Below are 22,591 nucleotides of genomic sequence, written 5' to 3'. Positions count from 1 at the left end.
CATACCATTACTAAAGTCAAGCTTGGGAATTGTGAGGGATCCAAAGTATATTCCTTCGTGCACACACGGTTGCGAATGCGGGGCTGGAGAGGCAACTTCATACTTAGATTTGAAAAAATCAGCGTAAAGTTTAACTGTGCCATTTAGATCCTCTAAGCGCGTACCATTAAAATTAATGCAGACTGTAATATAAGAAGACCCGCATTCCAAAAAACCTTTAGATTTTCCTTGAGTTCAAATTCAAGCCGTTTCATGTATTGATAATGATTGTGATTGGTTTAAATATACGTGCTGTCACAATTGAGAGCTGATTAATTGCAATGCAATGAAAACCATTCTAAGATCGAAAACACCTGTGCTTTCAGCAAAATAGGCATGATTTCCAATGAATTGCAATGTATTCCATTCACGCAGCTGTTTTCCATTTAAAAATAAATTACTTGCGGACCTACAAACTTAACGTAATTATATTTACAATTTAAATAAATATTTATGCATATAACTAATGGCCATGACACAATGCGGTTGTTCATATATGTACATGCGTTCAACACAATCTTATGCATGTCAATAACATCACCACAATCACGGAAGATGTTACGTTTGTAAATATGAAACAACTTCAGACTTGGCAATTGAAATTTATTTCGCCTTGCCCTTTCACGCACAAAATTTTGCAAATCACTGTTATAAGCATTCTCACTATACAAGAAATATACTTGCTAAGCTATTTTGTGTCCTATTCATTTGTTAAATTGCAGTTTTTAACTGTGAAAAATTTTAGAAAAGTACCAACGAGTGGGAAAAATAATGTCACTTTCAAAGTGTGAAATCACCCTTAGCCACAGCAAATGTTAAATTCTTCTTCTCATGCTTTGCTTGCAACAAAAGTTGGAAGATGACTACTTTTTCTAGTGGGTTGATCTGCCGTTCTCCAGAGAAATACGTGCAATCTACTCATAATGCATATGATTGTGATAAACGCATCTATATGAAAAACTGCTTATGTGACGGACCTTTAAATAGCAAGAATTTATTTTTAAAACAAATACGCAACTGATTGATTAATTGGTCGATGAATTGTATATCTTAATTTTATATTCTGCATTTTACATTTAGCTCAGTGACTCGTTAGGAAGGCGTATCCGCTTTTGATGACGCACTTTGACGTGCTTATGCGTAGAATTAGCAAGCAACAACAACAACAACTTTTTGAAACATCATCTAAACAATTGCGATTGCATTGCACGTTCCATAAAAAAAAAAAAAACAAAAAAAATGTCTGTTAACCATTCACTCTAATAGCCAATATCTTATTGCAATTACAACAATCTATGAATTTTAATTTAATTTAATTTTATATGCAATGCCTGTGCATAATGTACACTTTTTCAGAAAATTGGCAATTGCATTGCAAATACCACTAAGCAAATAGTTTTAATGCACTTTAATTTTAAAAATAAAAAAGTTTAAAAATAAAAAAAATCATAAATGGATTTGAATGGCATTTTGCATTCATAAAACGATGGCCTAAATGGCAGCTTACGGTTTATCGTTTACTAAATTTGTGATCACTGTGGTGTTGAAATATTTTAAAATAATTTTTGAGTTTTTAACCGCATTGCAATGCAACAGAGAAGTCAGTAATTATTGCAGCTCGAGAGCAAAAGGTGGAAAGTCAATATGTTTGTATAAAACTTTGTTAAGTTTTTGCAAGATGCCGTGCCACTTTTCTTTGCAGTTACTCACAATTACATTCATAACTAAATAATATCAAATAATTACAAAGGTTTACTCTCACTCTGTGAAGTGAGTGATTGATCTAATAAGATTCGAATTTTTTTTCACATGATAAAAAGTGATCGTTGCGTCGTGCTGCCTTATTCATAATTAGCCCCTTAGGTGTAACTGGCCGGTCCGTGAGAACCATGGGGCAGTTAGTTTCTCAACAATATTTTAACATTTCAAGAAGTTTTAAGTATACAAAATATAGAGGTGTGAGTACTAAGTACTCGTGAAAATCCATGTGTAAATTTGCAGGTGTTCATCTAGAAAACTCATGGTTCTAAGTTCAGTAGAGCTCGCACCAATATGTTTTTTAAGCAGAGCTTCGTCTGCTTCTTATCTGTAGCAATTAATACCAATAAGTTATTGTGTTATTGTTGGCAAGGAATTAATATTTTCGTCGAGTTGTCGGTTTGTTATCGGCTTTCTATCACCGAGTCATCGGTTTCTTATTAGTTTCTTATCGGCTTGTGTACTTGCTTTTATAGTAAAACTTTATGGGCATCTGTTTGCTAACAAACCGATGAATAGTCGATAACTGGCCGATGACAAAATTATATTTTTATTAAATTATAAAATTATATTTTTATTTTATCTAATCGATAACTTTTCGATATACAATGATTCCTTTTCGATAGTAAATCTATAGCTTTTCGATAAGAAATCGATATTTTTACAGTTAATAATCAATAGCTTTTCAATAATCAATCGATAGCCGGGGATAAAAAATCAGTAACTAATTGATAAATTTTGTTATCGACAGCAAATTTATAACAAATCGATCACTCGTCTTTTCCTCGTCGATAACAACTAAAAGAAACCTATAACTCATTGGGAATATACATTATACACTACACCTACACTGCACAATACGCCCAAACTACACACTACGCTCACATTCTGTATTTCCATATGCTAAATAGTTTCTAAAAGCACACTTACATTGCCCATTATCGTGAGCGATAATATTAGCACATCTTTTCTGGTTTATTAATTATTTAAAGTCCTCATCCATCTTATAGCCTAAATGCCAAAGTCATTAAATACGTCCAAAGTGACATTCATTTCAAAGGCGCCAAAAATCTCCCACCTCCTAAGAAATCCTGACATATACGCCCCGTAGCTTCATTTTCAAAGCTAAGAGCAGTTGATTGATCTGTACATCGGTATAGCAGGATGCCTATTGATGTCGACAGAAACATGTCTCCATTCCATTAAAAAGCAAATAGAAAGTCACCTAGAGCACAACGAATTTGCTCTTGACGCTTTTTCTCGATATCTAATGGGCCTGTAACAAAATCCTGCCTGGTGCTATAGAAAGAGACACAGTGGGCTTATTAGTTCAGTGGCTCTAGTTGAATATATTCAGAGAGGTTAGGTTGATTTGAACTGACCGGTCTGTGAGCATAATTACTAACATAGACTTTATTCATGAAATATTACAAACCGGTATTAGAGATTTAAATGAGGTGGTTCACGCGTGGGTTACAGTTTGACAGGAAGGTTGTAAGGAAGGGGGAGAATTTCTATGAGTAGCTTGACCAAATCGCAATTTGAAGCTCCCCAATGACTGTACCGTCTCCAAAGTGAAGGTTGCAGTATTTAAGGATGCGGTGGTAAGGGAATTTAACTACTTGGACAGCGAAGCGGAAACTATGGCTCAACTGTGAGTGCGTAACCTCGCTTTCGATTGCCTGGAAATATTTTAGGATAAGTATAAACTAGCAGCGCAATATCCCATGTCATAAAGATCACTTGGGGGCTGCAGAGAATTTGGAGCTACGTTAACCGCCCCTAGGTGCACCTTATGCAGCTAAGTAAACGACAAAAAGGCACTCCCTTTTTTTGGATAGCGAGATCCTGCTGATTGGTAGTGGATTACAGGCAATGCACCAGTGTGAGTGCGTAACCTCGCTTTCGATTGCCTGGAAATATTTTAGGATAAGTATATACTAGTTGCGCAATATCCCATGTCATAAAGATCACTTGGGGGCTGCAGAGAATTTGGAGCTACGTTAACCGCCCCTAGGTGCACCTTATGCCGATAAGTAAACGACAAAAAGGCACTCCCTTTTGCTGGATAGCAAGATCCTGCTGATTGGTAGTGGATTACAGGCAATGCACCACAATCATTATTTTATCCGTGATGATTCTTGTTCTGATGGATCACTGTCCATTTGGTTCGAACGAATATAATGGAAAATTCTTAAAGCTACAGTTGTATGGGGAATCCTGAAATGGAATAACTGAGTTCCTTTATGCTTGGCAGTTTTGTCCGGTAGAACTAAATGAATATACTTCGGTATTGCCTTATTACTATCTTAGGCGTTGCACTTGAATAGCATCTCATCGATAAGTATGTGTTCTATGTGATAGGCATTGCTCCGAAATATCCTTCACAGGATTTTAGAGTAATCAAGATCTTAATATGGATGGAATTTCACAATGATTGACCTTTTTGACAAAGCTTCATAAAATTCAAGTTCAAGGCTAAAGCGAGATTATTAAGAAATACGAGATTATAAGGGGGTGTCGTAATATCGATGTTGAATGTAGGGGAATTCGGACCTAAAAGTTAGAAAAAAAAAAACCGGAAAAATTTGTAAATAGATGTTTCATTGCATTTTCAATAATTTATCTTTATCAATTTCTCTTCAATATTTACTTTCAAATTTTATCTAGAAGTTGCATTAAATGGTAATTAACCTTTTAAGGCGCTTACTCTATTAAGCATATAAAATCTTGTGTTCATAAATAAGTATTGGAATGGCTAACGCGCTTCTTTTGAAGGCTAAGAATTGGCCTTGTGGGCTTAGTTAATTTCGATGACTTTCGAAATTTTGTGAAATTTGAACCAACTTTGAGGTTAATAACTTCGAAACTGCTTAGTTATAAGTAGCCCATAAAGTTATGAAGTAATTAAAGAGTAATTAGCATCAACTTTGTGGGAAATTAAGTTTTGGAAAGACGTATTTGACCGCCGTTTTAATACGACCATAATTGAGGCAAAACCATTTTGTGTTAAATTAATTAACTACAAGCAAAACTATACGATTAACAAATACTCCATATAATTAAACAGTTTTCGCAACTGGCGAACGGATATTTGACGTATAAACGAATTATGTAGAGGCCTTTTCATAATTTAAAAAAAAAGTACTGCGAAATCAGCAGTAGAGGATGAGAGAGACCGCCATTGAGTTGGAGATGCAAGTGAAGAAAAGCTTAATCTTTTAGGCTTACGAGACTCCCAAAATCGCCAAGACGACAGCTTATGTAAAACCTTACGTTATTTTTGTTCATTTAAAATCAAAAGTACTTTACGTGTGGAATTTACATCTAAAATATTCTTGCATTATCTTCAAGTGAATTTCACATATCTTAATGTAAATTATGCATATAAGTTATGTAAAACTGCTCCGCCAAACTACGGGACGTCTAACCTAGACGACAGATCGCCTCCATGAGGGACTGAAAAAAAAAACAACGTACAATTAACATTTGAGCAAATGCAAAAACCAATGTTTTTTTCCAATCTTCAAGTGAATTCAACATATTTTAATGTAAATTTTGCATTAAAGAAAAGTAATACCTGCAAAATTTCCTTGCAATTATATGACACTTACTGCAAAGTGCTTAGAATGATTAGCTTTTTAGACGATTGTGTTCAAATTTTAAAAAGCGAGCACTCTTCCCTCGAAGCCCTCCTTTCCCTTCCCCTACAATTGTGTTTATAAATTGCTGTAAGTCTGAGGCCTTATGAGGCTGTAAATCATAAATGATATTTGACTTGATTTTAGAATCTTTTATGATCATTTTTTGACTGTTGCCGGGGCTATCTCCGTATAGATTCCCTATCGTTTTCGGTATTAACTCAGGACTATTTTTGTATAATTTAGGGATTATTTTAAAACTCCAGACGATTTCGATACTGCTTCTGGTATCATTTCGGAGCTATTTCGGAATAATTTTAGGATTGTTTTCAGGTTTTATTCAATATAATCTCAGAATCGATTTGATCTTCAATTTTAATTCTGGAATCTTTTACTTCAGATGACTAACTTTTTACAGACTGCAGCTGGTAGATATTTGCCCATGATTCATAATTTTAGTGTCATCGTAAATGTGTAATTTTTAGGGACATCTAACAGCAGTCCTTATTCACTAAAAGGCCGAGTCAAAATAGGGTGATCAATCTATGATTTTCGCTTCAGGTTTCTGTTGAAGATGGTTCTGACCTGACGAGTACAAAAACCAGGGGAGACCTCAGGCCACGAGATTGGAAAGATATTTGCCCACTAACATAGAGAAAGATAGACGCCCGCTTGAGGTCTAACAAACTGAAATGCTAATACGAGTATGCCGAAGTGGGTCTATTGAATCGCGTACTCTATCTGAAAGTGCCCACCACATGCAAATAGGACTAGGATTACATAAAACATAAGATAAAAAGAACAAAACGTAGGAAGGGCTTTCATCTAATAAAATTTTGATATAAAGTGTTCTATAAAAGTTTGCAGATATAGGGCGTTTTTGAAACGGCAGATGATATCAGGTGATCGATATGAGTTTCTGGATCTATTCACGCTTTTGTCTAGTTTGCTAGAGCTCCCCATATGTATTGCAAAGACCGAAATTTCGACGAAAGATTCATATCTAGAATAATTCAGAAAAATTTTTTGGAACCTAGATACTGCTGTTAAGATTGTCTATATTAAACTTAGGAAAACAAATTAATGGGATTAGGATATTTAAGGAAACATTTATGAAATCCAACATCAAACAATTGAAGCAAACCACTAACTTTCAAAGCTGAAATTTTCTGTAGCTTATCTCCATCGCAATGAACCGTAAACAGCAGCGAGCAATCTACCTCATCTAACCAAAGTGTCTCGGAAAATGCTCAACAGATTTACAAGAAATTTGGTGAAGAGGTGATATATTACATTTTAAGACTGCTAGATAGGTGATGCCACACACAACCTCATCTAACCAAACTATCTCGGAAAGGGCTCAAACGATTTTGGAAAAATTTGGTAACTAGGTCATGTATTACATTCTAAGGCTTTTTAGCTAAGCTTGACCTAGGTTTTTAAGAAGTATGCATATGGATATTAAGTGGAAAGTATTTTATGCTGCATTTGATCCAAATATATTAATGCCGGGTTGCCGCCTGAAATTATATATATTACTTTGTATATCCGCTACTATCTGTATATAGGGGAAATAGTACATTTTAAGTCCCCATAATAAGGTTGTGTCACCGAGGAAGACTTTACAAGGCTGCCACCTATTTGAATACATTTTCTTAAATTAAATGAAATATTGCAATATGGATATCAGAGAGGTATGAGAGGTTGCCATCTGGCCTCTATTATATATTTGTATAATTGCATAACTTGAAGCTGAATTTACAGAGGTAAAGCTAAGTAACTCAATTACTAAAAAAGAAACGAAAACAAGTTGTAAAAATACAATTTTCGGATAGTTTTTTGTGTGAGTGTACTACTTAGTTGAACTATAGAGCATAACAAAAGATTGCAGCACATCTCACACATTTCCGATGCTGTTGCAATAAACATAGTAGCCACACATGTAGGTATATGAGATAAGTAAAAAAATGACCTGGCCATGGCATTTTCGAAATAAACTTTGAAATTGTTGAAGAAAATTTATTTATGTTCATACAAACTCAAATAAGAATGCCAAGAAGCCATTAATTACTGCACATATGTATAAATATACTTCAATTTGCAAGAATTGTGTACTTATGTACAGCAGCGTATAGAAAAATAGCAGTAGTAATTTTTTTTTATCAAATTATTTCAGTAAAATTTTTCTTACTTTTTTTTTGATATTTTAGGGAAAAATTTCTATGCATTTTTGTTAATGTAGCTATGCAAACCAGAAAACTTGGAAAGAATCGAGACAGGGAGAAGCATACATTTATATTGGGTCCCAGGGCATATGGGAATAGATGGGAATGAAAAAGCGGATAAACTAGCTAAAAATGGCGCATCCCTCGAAGATTGCTCCGTAGACGTCCAAATTAGATTGGGCGAGATTAAGAGAAGGTGAGAGGTGCAGATGATCGACCAAGCGGGAAATGCGTGGGTTGAAGCATGGGACTGTAAAGTGTCGAAGATTATGTGTAGGTCTTACAACCTTAGACCAGCAAAGTTGCTTCTATCATTAAAAAGAGATGGCTGTAAACTCATGACGGGTATGCTGACTGGCACTGCCTTCTGGCGTTATATTCCTTTAAATTAGGCGTCAGTGATAGCAGATGTAGAAAGTGCGGGTTGGAGGAGAAAACGATCGAGTTCGTTGTGTGGTCGTGCCCTGCGCTTACCAGGCCAAGACTCCAACTATTAGGAGTGATACAGCTGTCAGATCTAGAAGCAGCAAGTGGCTTGAGTACTAGAAAGCTTCTAGTATTTGCCAAGAGAACGGAGTTATTTTATAACATAGGTCCTGATTTTTGATAGGGTCTTACAGTTTGGTCGTTAAAATAAACTTCTGGTAACACTACGGACTCATTCAGTCTTTGTGAGGTCCTTATGGACCGGCCAGTTCAAACTAGCCTATGCAAACCAGTCTCTGAAACATTTTCCAAAAAATGCGAAAATTTTAAAAAATTTTGCAAACATTTTGAATTTTATATTTGGAGTTCTCTGAATTTCTTTGAGTATGCAGTCAATTTTAGTCAAAAAAAATATAAGTTATAGGTCTCATAAAATTCCTATTGAATTTTGACGACTTTTTTTTTGTCCGTAGGGTGCTGTAGATTTTGGAATGTATCTGGAAAAAAATTTTCACAATTTGTATGGAGGAAAATCTAAAACATCATGCGGATAAAAATTATCAAAAATTAATGCAAATTTTCAGAGGTCTATAACTTTTACTTTGTTGGACTTAAATGGATTGGGCTTTAAAACTGCATGATCAAATAAATTTACGCAAAAAGTGCGAAATTTCGAATAATTTTTTCTAATTTTCCATTTTTTTCAAAAATATTTTTGATATTGATTGGCATTGTTTCAGCAACGGAATTCATGGAAATTTTTTGTGAAAATATCGAAAATACCAAAAAAATTATTTAGTTGCCAAAAACTGCTGTTGATAAAAACTGCCGGTGCTATTTTTATGTTCGCTGCTGTAAGTATATGCAAATATAAATCCACATAAGTATAAATAAATATTTACACTAATACATAAAACTGAATACATAACTACAATCAAATTTACTTAGTATGCATCTTGTTATTCTTCTTCTTCTACCACGAACTTTACAAATTCACTAAGCAAAGAGTATTTGAAATTTTTCTCAGTCGACTGCCAAACGCAAACAGCTTGTTAAGTATTCTTAATGCAGTACGAAGACTGATTGCTGAAAAAAAGACCTTCAATGAGCAATACAGTGGCTGAGTAGAAGTAACAAACAGCGAACAGCAATTGCCAACGGCATCAACAATTATTGGGCTAAAGCAACAATTTGTCGGCCTTTACTTAAGACTTGTACATACATTTAGTTTTAACTCGTTTAAGCTTCTTATGTTGTTTTTTTTTGTATATATATGCATGTGTGCGTTTCTTTTATTTTATTTATTTTTTAATTTATGTGAGGCGTGCAGCCAAAAAGTTGCCAAGAAGCACAGTAACCCAGATTTATGTGCTGAAGTCACAGTTGTTTTTAACTGCGCCGGCGCAACCCAACAAAAGAAATAGCGGCTTTAAGCTTTAGCTAAGCGTAGTACGGAGGAACTTTGCCAAGCGCATTACGAAAACAATGGAAAATGTTAAGAAAAGGCAATGTAAAAAAAAATTTAATTGCAAAAAGGTTTATTATATACTTCTATACATTTATACATGTACATACATATGTATAAAATGAGTATACATATATACTTATATATAGATTTCTGTAATTGCATGAAACACGAAGCCAACAAATGAAGCTGCAATAGCATTAGCCAAGCATCCAATTCGTACAGATTAAATTCTTATATGAAGTTTTTATGCTAAAGTGGGTTTTTTCATATTTAGTTAAACTTAAAATTTTTGTTGTATAAACATTTATTGCGAAGCTGTAGCGTTGTATGAGCATTAGGGCTCGGCGTATTGTGCTAGGCGAAAAAAAACCTCTCCGATGTTATGCTCAATCAATACCTTTCGTTTGATGTCCACATCGTAAAAAAATTACTCTGTAGTTACCTCATCAACAGCTTTCATTTGATACCCATATTGCATAAGCACACCCACCCTAGAGTTACTTGGGACCACATTTTGGTCTATATCCCCAGACCCTAAAACATTAAGTAATATGAAATATATTTAACTACCTGGTCACAGGCCTACCGAATATAGGTAAAAATCTATCACTAGATGCCCATATTTTAAAAACGCAATGGAGAGCTACCACTGGTCCACATTTAGGTCAGTATATCCATAAGAAATATATATTTTAAAACGAAAGCTCTTCTATTCAAATACCCCTGTAAAATCATTTAATTTGATAGCAATATCACAAAAACTTAGCCAGCGGTACCCCGGGTCCATACTTGCGTCTATAGCGCGAAAACGGATTCAATTATTGCAATCAAGATTACTATGAATTAAAGTCATCATCTCAGGCTTTAATTTGATTTTCATATTGTATAAACACACCCTAGATCGTTTTGATCTCAAAACCCTAGTCGCCCAGAAATTCGGCACACAGATTCGAAATATCCTTGATAGATCTACGAGCTGATGCAGGTGCACCACAGTTACTTTAAATTTTTTGTACTCGTTATAATTCTAAGGATATTAAGAGTACGGGATCGAGATCTAAGGAGCTCTGCAAAAGTGAGTCATCCTACTCTCACTTCAGAGCTATGTCGGGATGATTTAAGGATTATTTCGGAACTATTTTGGGATTATTTAAGGCCCATTTCAGTACTTTTGCTGCTGAGAGATATAATATCGAACATATCCAGATCATTTCGAAATAGTTTCGGGCAATCTTTGATGATTTTGAAAAGCTTTCAGGATCTTTTCGACACTTGCGGGACTAACTTGGGTTAGTTTAAAATCAGTATTGTGTTCGGGATAGTTTTGGAACTATTTCAGAATTGTTTTCGGTATAATTTTTGAAATTTTTCAGAATCAGCTTGCAATAATTTCGGGATCGTTTAAGGATAATTTGGGAGTTGTTGTCACGATCGTTTCGGTTAAGTTTCAAAATCATTTCATCTTTCATAAGCTTAAAACAATTGGGGATTGCTTTTGCATAATTTAAGGACCGTTTGTTGTTGTTGTTAACGATAAAGACACTCTCCGATGGTTTTGAGGAGTACCATCGATTTTGATGGTCCTTTGACGGATACAGATCCGATACATTCCGGTAACAAAGCACCATAAAGCTACTAGCCCGATCATCTCGGGAACGATTGATATGACCATACTAAACCTTCTAGGCCATCCCACGCCCCACGCGCTAGTGCCATGAGGGACTTGGGGTCGCCAGACCATCGCCTGCTAAACATGTGTATGGTAAATTCATATTTGTAACAGCATTCCCTTCACGTAGGTGAGGTTGACAATTGGGTTGCTGAAGCTTTGAAGCTATAAAGCTTTGTATTGCGCTTATCAACCCATTGAATCGCTTTAAGACCGATTCTTGATCATTTTTGGACTATTTTCGGAGCATTCTGGAATGATTTTCAAATGCTTTCGAGACAGATTTTAGATCGTTGGGTGACAATATGGGTACTGTATAGGGACCGATTCGGTACTATTTCAGGATAAGATCATTTCAGCATAAGTTCAGGATCTTCTCGAAACCATTTCCGGGTCATTTTAACATTAATTCGGGATTATTTTAACTATTTCGTAATCAGAAGACAATATTGAGTAGCCATCAAAAAATCCCGGAAGCCTTCGAATACCCGGCTAAAACAAGGTCCCAGCAGGCACAATATGTTTTACAGAAAAGCGCCAAAATGCCAAAAGAGATCCAGGGAAGCATGAAGCGTGGTGATGTGATATACAGCTTGCCCTTGCGTTTACGCTAAAACAACCACAACATCCTGGTTTTCCAGGTCGAATTTAGGAAGCGATAGTGGAAGGTTGATTCTGTCTATTTCGAACTATTTTCAGGGGCGGCTACAGCACACAAATACGTTTTCGCGTTGCTACAGTGCTATTAATTAAGGGCCCAATCGGCTTCGGACGCCGGGTATGGTCGACTTCAGCTGTAAGTACATTGCTGGTCTGATTATGATCAAGGTGGCGTAGATTAATTTAGGGCATGCAAAAATTGCCCCGGGCAACCTTAGAGAGGAGGAAATTGATATCTGCTTATTGCTGGATTACCATGAGAGTTCACGTATCTCTCCCAACTCAGTTGCGGTCTCCCATTTCATATACTTTAATATACGGGGGCCGATAGGAATATTTTCAGAGCCGATTCGTAACCGTTTAGCGTCAACCCTTTGGGCTTTTATTCATTGAAAATGCTATAGTGTACGTAAGTCTCATACAGCTCATCATTTAACCTCATTCGATACACACCGTAGGCATCTTGGATAGGACCATAAATCTTTCGGAGTACGTTTCCCTCGAACCGCCAAGGGTTATCTCATCTTCTCTTCACACATCCATGATTTCAAACCATACATCAGGAAAGGCACGATAAGAGATGCATGGAGCACTTATGGGAGAGGATTTTACTATTCAAATGTTTCTCAGTCCAAAGTGGCACTAGTTCGTAGGTGTGACTCCACCTTTAATTTCTGCACTGACGTTGTTTCCGCTGCTCATGCTGGTCTCCAAATAGAAAAAGTTCTTAACAGTGTCGAATTTATATCTTGATTAAATTTGAATAACAATGTCCACTGCTATTTTTCTGTTCGCAGCTGTATACATATGTACATATAACCGCAGCTACTAACAGATCGCGGTTTTAAAATTAGACAACACTTTGTGACGACAGTCGGTACATACTTCCATACATACACAATAGAGATATACGCCGCCGATAAACGCCGTCGCCGCCGCCGATTTGAGACGTTTTTCGCACATTTCGCATATTTTTAGCATTCGGCGGCGGCGGCGTTCGGGCGTTCGGGCGTTACTATATTTTCTACTCTTTTAAGACTGTCTAGGTTATTTATTGTTCATCTCGAAAATTGGTCCGATATGGTCGAAAGGGGTATCAAGGGATGCGCATCACTGCCAGTTATAAAAATCCAATTGCGAAATTTAACACTTTCTAACCGTTCAAAACTTAGTTAGTGAGTTAGAAAACAGGCGATTTCAATGCCAGCATAACACGGATTTCGTATCACCGAATTCACCAAGTTATTAAAACAAAACACTTAAAGACAAGTTATATAATAAATTTAAACGCTCACTTCGCATAATTTTTTCAAAAAATTAATAAAGTACAATGAATTTAAATAAAATGTCAAGTCGAACATATTTTCAAATTGTCCTCAAGTTGTTAAAAAAGCAAGTTACGCGAAAAAGGTGCCGAATTTTATATCCCTCATGGCTGAAAGAATAAGCGAAATCAGTGATGCAAAATCCTTTAGTAGGCTCCAGTGGTTTAAATTCCCCTTTGAAATGATTCTCAGCTCATACTTAAGTTGAAGATATATGTAAGTATGAGAATGGTTTGAAAAATCACTTTATTTGCTTAACTATAAAATACCGTCTGAAATCTTAATTTTTACACTTCATCATTCAACACCCAAGTATCCCGGTTTGACATTTCCTAAAGTTGGCGGCCCTATCCAAAACGTGTCCCTTGGAGTGAATCACATTGGATATAGCCTATCAAACATGTTTAAATACGACCTAGACGTGACGGCTCCAGTTACAAATGTGAATACGCGGCACATTTTTTAACCAGGTTAGGCTTTGTCCTTCGCAAGAACACTCAAAGTGGTAAAGCAAAAGCTTTCTCAAGACAGTGGACGAAATTACAGGGTGTTCTACAACCCTAACGTAGGGGATAGTCGAACTTGTCTGAAAACTGAAGGCGGCCATCCATAATGAGCTCTTATATCATAAGGCCGGAAACGAAGACTATTGAGGTCAATGTATCGAACCCAAACGTCTGCAACTTTTAGTCTACATTTCTAAACTTTTATCCACGGTCCTTGTAAAGTTTAAATTGTATAGATGCGCCAAGGATTATACGATTTTCACCCATGAGTTACGTAATGATATCCACTTAGACTGCTTATGATTTCGAGGGCGGCATCTTTGACCGAATAGTTACTCCCTAACGTTTCAAGATGTTTTTTTTTCTGTAACTCGGAAGCATAGCGCGACAAAAACATCCGCCAGAATGTCTTCGAAGTTACACTTAGAGATTCTAGGAAAGTGACTTCGACGAAGGTATGAGTTTGAAGTCGCAGTCCTATGGCTTCTGTGCTGGCATGTGGTATAAGGGTCAGGATGCGTGGTAGCGACTGGTGGGCGGGATTGCTACTGTTCGCACGTCGGGAATTGTAGCTATAAAAAAAAAGCCGAAAAAACTGAAGGCGCCCTTTGGCACGATCAACAATAAACCAGCATTAATGCTAATCGTTAAAACTGTGCCACGAGGGTCATGACTATTAGTAGATAACTGATAGCAATCGTAAGTCGCCATTGTACGTGACCAGCATGTAGCCATGAATGATTTAAAGAAATCGTGGCAACGTCGGGTATTAGAGTTAGCCCAGAACATCTCCTTCGGTGAAACTACGTTACAAAAGTGTGACCATTTTAAGTAGTTCTCCCTCTCTCAGCAAGGAGCTACTCCCGAAATTTGTTGAACGATCCACGAGATTTTGAGGCAAAACCCGTGGATCTTTTCGAAATGGCCGAAACGTCGACTTCCTTAAATACATATAAACAAAACCTTTCTAAATATTATTTTTTTTTTAATTTTCGCTTTACAAGACTCCCAGATACTCATTCGCAAGTTAATGATATTGCTCCAGGTCGTCAAAAATACCATTGACGTAAGCAGTATGTTTCCATATTCATTAGTTGTGGACAATATGATAATCTTAAATCCAGCCATTCAATTCAGAGGTTTACGCCGATCATTTTGTTGGCGCGCCGGACACGTCGCCGCCGGTTAAGTGACCGGCGTAAACCTCTAATACACAAGTCCATAGGTGAGTGGGGCGACCTTTTAAAATTTAATTAATCAAACATTAAGTAAAACAATAAATTGACTTAAGACAAACAACAAAGCAACGCTTATGAGTTCGAGATTTTATAGCAGCAAAAATTATAAAAATTATGTTGAGGACAAATGCTCATTTTGTCTCGAACAAACTACAAATGTACGCTATGTTGATTGCAAAATATGTTTTTTTATTATTAACAAAATGTAAGTAGACGCTTAAGCCAAGCTTGCTAAACAATTAAAATAAACGAGTTGGCCGAGTTGTTATTTTTTCTATTAGTAAATATGTAAAAAAAAAAAGATTACACTGCGAACAGGTGGAACGGCATTTTTGTGTGTATGCGTTTGATTGAATGAGTGGCGCAGAAAGTGGTAAAAAGTGTTAGTGTTGTAAGTATGGGCTTCGAAGAAAAGTGAGCGTGAATTTCGTGAAACAAAGAGTTGTTTTTTTTTGTGTTTTTTGTTTTTGGAAATAATGTTGGGTGCATATGTTTTGTTTTAAATATCATTTCATAAACTGAAGTAAGTACGTGTAAATACAACTTTTGACTCACCGGTGGCGCTTCGCTTGCTGTGCTGTACACTTCGCTAGCCGCATAGTCGGGCTTTATTTGTACAGTCGCCATTGAGTCTGTATCTTTGCCAGTCATCTACGCTGCTTTCAAATACAATGTGCCAATTGCCTAAAGGTAAAGAAAAATATAAAAATTATTTAGTTCTATTTAAAAGTATAATACATTTGTAAGGACATGATTCCATAGCACGATTGAATGTAGACTTTCAACAAGTAAATAGCGGTGAGGTTAGGTTAGGTTGAACTGTCCGCTCCATGAGGACCTCACATAGACTGAATGAGTCCGTAGTGTTACCTGAAGTTTATTTTAACGACCAAGTTGAAATACCCTATCAAAAACCAGGACCTATGTTATACAATAACTCCGTCATCTTGGCAAATACTAGAAGTTTTCTAGGACTTAAGCCACTTGCTGCTTCTAGATATGACAGCTGTATCACTCCTAATAGCTGGAGTCTTAGCCTGGCAAGCGCAGGGCACGAGCAGAAAACGTGCTCGATCGTTTCCACCTCCAAACCGCACTTCATAGATCTGCTATCACTGACCAAGCCTAATTTAAAGGCATGTGGCGCCAGAAGACAGTGTCCAGTCAGAATATCCGTCATGAGTGCACAGTCCTCTTTTTTTTAATGATGGAGGCAACTTTGTTGGTCTAAAGTTGTAAGACCTACACATAATCTTCCACACTTTACAGCCGCGCGCTTGAACCCACGCCTTTCCCGCTTGGTCAATCATGTGCACCTCTCGCCTTCTCTTAATCTCGCCGAATCTAATTGGGACGTCTACGGAGCAAACTTCAGGGATGCGCCCTTTTTAGCTAGTTATCAGCTTTTTCATTCCCATCTATTCCCATATTCCCTGGAAGCCAATATAGATGTATGCTTCTTTCCACAGACTGTTTACACTCTAACACGTAGTTAGATGCTGTGCTATGCGAGATTATTGCCTTAATTGCTACTTGACTGGCAATATAAAATTTAACACGGTTGCAGTTTAAGCTATTCTCTTCTAGTGTTTCTACTGCTTTGGTTACGGCTAATATTTCCGCTTGGAAAACGCTACAATAGTCTTGGAGCTTATAGGATGTGTTTATTTCCGGATCAGCACAGCATACCGCACACTCTACTCCTTCCACTACTTTGGTACCATCTGTGTACACATGTATCGCCTCGTCCGTCATTTGAGCACCCTTGCGCCGACCATCCACCTATTTTGTGACCTTAAGATCTCCTTCGAAGCACAGATAGGGAATCAGGTAGTCTGTTCATCCTGTAATTGATGACGCTATACTACTATGGCCGTATTTTTTATTATTAAAGTATGAAATAAATTTTTTTATTGTATAAGAAATGTAAAAAATTTTAAAAGCCAACGCGAATTTTGGGAAACCTATAAATTGTATTTTGTTAGACTAAAATGTATTGGGCTATAAGACAAAATACTCAACAAAATTCAGAGAACCTCATATTAAAAGTTCGAAATTATTGTAAAGTTTTTTCGGAATTTTTTCCAAAGCCGTTTTTAGGTTAACTTGCATAGTTCCAGTTACAAAATTGAGAGCAATTTTTTTTTTAAATTTTGAAAATAAAAAAGGAAGACGAAATTTGATAAAAATTTCAACGTCTATTTTTTGGTTCCAAATTTTCGTAAAATTTTCTAGAATTTTCGAATTTTTTTCGAATGTGTTTTTGAGATTGGTTTGCAAAGTTTCAATTGAAAGATTCATAGAAAAAAGGGTATTGCGGGAGGAGAAGGAATTTTATTTGACGAAATTTGATAAAAATTTTCACGTCTATTTTTCTGTTCCAAATTTTTGTAAAAATATCTCGAATTTCTTTCGAATGTGTTTTTGAGATTGGTTTGCAAAGTTTCAATTGAAAGATTCATAGAAGAAAGAGTATTGCGAAAGAAGAAGAAAATTTAATTGGCGAAATTTGATAAAAAAAAGTGCTACTGCTATTTTGCTGTTCTGCAGTCAGAGTATTCGCTCCTAGAAACCACTAGATAGTCTTAATGATCTTATAAATAAAACTCAAGAAGTTTTTTTGACCTATAAACTTACAAATGAATTTTAATGAGAGATTTGAGCTTGCTTGGATTCTTGCTAAGAAGAAATCCCGGCCTTAATACAAAACCGATCTCATTTGCTTCTTTAGAATATGCCTACTTAGAAACAAGAAAATAACACCATCAAATCCGGCGGATGTTAGAAGGTTTCAAAACCGGTCATATTACTGCAGGAATGCCAACCAGACAACCGATGTACAGAGTGCACTTAAGTTGTGGAGGTAGCACTTCGCCCAACCCGATTGTGACGATGTGGAAATGCAATATCTGGCAATATCTGAACATATCAAAACGAAAAGAAAGGTTGGATTAACCGCCGAGCTGCAACATTATTAACTCCAAAAGAATTGAGAAAAATTCTAGTAGCAGATCTAAACAGCGACATTGAAATCTATTATAACAGCGTACAATTGTTGGCGTATAATGATGATATTGATATCATTGACCTTAACAGAAGCACCGCAACCTCCGCCTTCTCTATTTGCATAAAGAGGCTAAAACAGTGGGTCTTGCGGTGAGCGAGAGCAGGTTGTATTGGCCGACCTGTGAGGACCTCACAAAGACTGAATAAGTCGTAGTGTTTTAAACCAGGCCAAGAAAAAGTACTTTGAAACAGATCAGGACTTCCTGGGCACCAGCATTAACAGCGAAAATAATCTCAGCCAAGAAATAAGATGAAAAACACAATTACCGGCATTTTCTAATTTGAACTGAGAAGGCAAATAAAAAGTTAAGTTCTCTATAGATGCCCAAAATCTAAAGACCGTGATTCGGAGTATTCGGGAGGAAAGTCCTCTGGGTGCCAAAAGTCTGAATTGAAGGAGGTTTAACAATGAGCTGTGTAACGTTTACGCCGATATGAACATAGCACAACGAATAAAAGCTCGAGGGCTATGCTGTCTATGTCTGTTGTGCGAATAGACGAAGAGGCTCCAACTTGGAATGTATTTCTTTCGAAACCAGTATTTGGAAGCAACGGAAAAGGGAGAGGTATCTCGCGAAATATGACCTTATCTCGCGAAATAAGAATAACGTGCGTGACTTTTACACAACGGCCTAATTCCCATAGGTGGTTAAATGCCAAAGAAACTCGAATACTTTGAAGACACCTGGATTCTTGCATACAACTTTTTGATATCCATATAACTGATATAAAAATCTAAGCTACGACCGCACATGGATATATCAGGTACCCACAACTACAACTTATTTGGCATGTCGGCAACCGCTTTCCTGGCACCAGATTCTTATTGGGAGCCGCGTATAAGTGCTGCTGATATAATATCTTATATCCAAGGCAGTCACTGTTACCATTTCGAAGGGTCTCTCTACACTGGAAGTACAAACTATCTCGGACTCTTTTCGAACATTGATCAATAATGCAAAGAGCATAACACAAAAACCAAATGTAAATTCAAAGCATCACCAGTTGAGATGGTACGAAATCTAGATTTGGGAAGGACACAACTGAATAACAGAAAAGAAGAGAGGATATAGAAAGGGTGAGTTGAGGAGGTGAGAATCTAAGGACGGAGGGGGAGAACTAAAATGGAAGAGAGAGGAAGCTCGAGCAATAAAAAGGAGAGAAAAACTTCCGGTAAGGCTGACTTAACGGTATTTTAATATGTACCGTTGTATCCAAATCAACACTGTAGTGTTTCTATTAGTATTGATCACTGGTGATTTGCAAACGGAACAGGAAGATTCCATCGAAATGTGTGCTGTATTATACAACGAAATCAGTGAACAGGGGCACCCCAAAAAAGGTGTACTATCGAATCTCCTATAGATGCCGACCATTTTAACGGCATACACAGATAACGTTTCGTTCATCACGTTTTGGGATAGATGTGCTTAGGCATCTGACGTTGACCCAAACCTTGACTGGGCGTCGTAGAGAAGAGTGCCTCATATATTGAGAAGCAAAGGAAGATAAGATATACATATCAATGATCACTATGATCAAAGAGAACGAGGTTGTCGAAAAAACTTTTTCTAGTAAATCGAGCCGGTGCAACCAAGCCTGACCTATTCAGTTGTTTCGTTTTTTATTTGTATTTTTTTTTAGTTTATTTTTAGGAAAAAGCAAATTTTTGAGCAAAGTTTTGTTGACCGGCTTAGGAAATAAAAAATATTTTATCCCTACAAGAAACTATTTTATTTCATTTTATTTTATTTTTTATTTTGTCTATTTATTGTATTTTTTAATTTCAGTTTTATTTTATTGGATTTGAGTTTATAATTTTTTTAATTTTTAATTTATTTAATTTTTGTTTTATCTTCTGTTGTTATTGTCGTTTTTTCCATTAACTTATGTTGCAAAAATAATTTTTATTTTCAAAATTTTATTTATTTGTTTCAATCAGTTAATTCCGAGTTATTTATCGTTTTATTGTGTATTAGCTTATTTCTTTTTTACTTACTTTTTGATTTTCTTGTCTTGTTTTTTTATTTTATTCCTTATAAATTTGATTTTTCATTTTTATTATTGTTTTCTGATTTAGTTTCCCTTTAATATTTTAATTTTTTAATTCTTGTTTGTTGGTATATCTGTTTTGTGTTTATTTGCGTTTTTCACTTTATAGCAATAAATTTTTTATTTTTTTTATTTTTAATATTTTAATGTTTGGTTTTATTTTGCTTTCAATTATAACACATACATTAAACAAACTTTTTGTTTTTTATTTCCGATCTATGGAGCTTTTTTTCTTAATCTCTTACAAGTTATAATAAACCTCTTTTTATTTTATTTTCTTTGCTTTGTTTTGTTTTTATGCATTTAATATATTTTTGTTTAGTTTTGATATTTTTTTATGTTTATTATTTTTAGTTTACTATTTTTATTATTTTGTTTGTGGTTGTTTGTTTCTATTAATTTTTTTATTTCTCTTCTGTTGGTTTTTTATTTATCTAATATTTTTTTCCTAGTTATAACAAATATTTTTTATATGTTGATGGCATTGTTTTAATTTTTTGCATTTAATATTTTTTTGACATTTTTGTTTTGTTTGTTTTATAAACTCTTTCTCTTTATTATTTATTTATTAGTACATATATATTTTTTTTCACATTTATTTCATTTTTTATGTTATATCAATAATTATATGGTTTTAATATTTTTTGTTAATTTTTTTTTTTTTTTATAATTTTAAAATTTTTTTGGTTTTGATATTTTGTTCCTTTATTGTTAATATTTATTTTTTTGTTATATTTTATTATTTTTTTTCATTTTTGCATTTTATAATAATTTTTTGGTTTTTACTGTCCTTTTTTATTTTTTTCGCTCAATTAATTTTAAATACTGTTTAACTTTAAAAAAATAAATTTTTTTCTTAGAATAATTAGCAAAAGCATTCTTTTCGTGAAAGAAAAAGCTCTTAAATTGTATACATTTTGTTTAATATATCGCTCAATAACCTTTAAATAAATTTTTTACTTTTAATTTGCTTAGTTTTTTTTTTGTAAACTACTTTCTGTTCGTTTTACTGAAATTTTCTTGGAAATCCTTATATGTACATATAGTATATAGATTTTAAATATTTATCACTTTTTTCAGCCTAAATTTTTTTTATTTAATATTAGAATTTTAATTAAAATCTAATATTAAAATTTATAATTTTGCTTTGCAATTTTTCAATTCAAATTTCAATTGCTTTTGTTGGCTTTAAAAGAAAAGCACTGCCTCAATTTAGTATTGTTTGCAAAATTTTCCAATATATTTTATCAGCAATCAATTTAACAAATAGTTTGGTTTCACTTTTCACCGTTTCGCTCACACTTATTCAAATCTCAAATAATATGTACTGTATTTCGGAGCTTAATTATATTTTTTTTTTTACGAATACTTCCTTTTATCCTTTAAAAATATTTTCAAAATGATACTCAAACATTTTATTTTCATTATTCTTGTTTTTTCTTTTAATTTTCTGAAATAAAACTCGCTTAAGAGTTTTTCAAATACACTTACAGCTATATTTTTTCGTCGTACAAACGTTTTCGCAGCCTTTTCACACAAAAGGAGTCTTTTTACTTTTCACTTTTCCACGCAAAAAAAATAAAAACAAGTACAATTTGAAATAAGAAATTATAGTTGCAGAAGAAATTTATTTTGTTCAAAAGCTTAAATACGATTTGAGCCAAAGGTAGGTCTTAACAGATCGACAGCCACTCGAAGTCTGAAGTTCGGTAAGCGTTGGCTTTGAGATTTTTCTACCAGATTTAAAATGAATTTTTTTTTCAATTCGCATTTATTTTTATTTTTTCATTCTATTTATTTTCTTTTCGGGATTCGCAGTGTGTTAATTTTTTCCATTGCACTAATACAAGCGTAGCTTAAAGCTTGTTTTAAAGCGTGTTTTGAATATGTTTGTATGTATGTAAGTAAGCGTGTAAGCAAGCTTAGTGTGATAAAGTGAAAAATATACAAAAGGTAAAATAATAATAATAATAATAACAAAAACAAGATCAAAACGTAATAGGCAAAACTTCATACAAAAATGAAAATACCAACACACTTGTAAAACCACTTTTACGAAACATATACACACATCCAACATACAAAGATTCAAAGAAGCAGAGGCTAAAATTATAAAGCACAAAAAGAGTATCAAATATACAGCAAAAGGTGTAAATAATATGTAGATATGTTTGTAACCATAAATATGTACATACATACATATTGAAAAATATTAGCAAACTTAATGCATATGATGATCGCACAAATTCCTCATAGGTAGATTTCATATATACTCGCATGTAGATATATTTCTATACCTAATCATATACATATTTAAATATAAGTATGTTTGTACTTGTACTACGTGTACTATGCCTAAATTATTTAGTTGTAAGTGCTTATAGTACGAGCTAACCGAGTGTACGAGTACGAAAGCAGAAACCCGCATCGAACCGCTTTTTGTAAGCGGTGTTTTTTTTTTCGTAGTTTGGCGATCTCATCGAATTGCTGTGACGGTGCCTGTTGCGTTCATATTGCA

General features: G+C 34.8%; 1 protein-coding gene across 1 annotated transcript in view; it reads right to left on the bottom strand.

The window, feature by feature from the left end:
- Msr-110 overlaps positions 1 to 21,791 on the bottom strand; it is an 88,228-nt gene extending 66,437 nt beyond the window's left edge. Inside the window, exons 1-2 of the mRNA XM_067786572.1 lie at positions 21,565 to 21,791; positions 15,511 to 15,639 (exon numbers count right to left, since the gene is read on the bottom strand). Of these exons, the coding sequence (XP_067642673.1) occupies positions 15,511 to 15,606 (96 nt within the window). The 5' untranslated portion in view covers positions 15,607 to 15,639; positions 21,565 to 21,791. The remainder of the gene's footprint in view (positions 1 to 15,510; positions 15,640 to 21,564) is intronic.
- Positions 21,792 to 22,591: the final 800 nt, after the last annotated feature.

This window comes from Eurosta solidaginis, chromosome 5, assembly GCF_040869045.1.
Source record: "Eurosta solidaginis isolate ZX-2024a chromosome 5, ASM4086904v1, whole genome shotgun sequence".
Classification (NCBI taxonomy): Eukaryota; Metazoa; Arthropoda; class Insecta; order Diptera; family Tephritidae; genus Eurosta; species Eurosta solidaginis.
The sequence above is the reverse complement of the archived record's forward strand: the minus strand, read 5'-3'. Positions and strand labels throughout refer to the sequence as shown.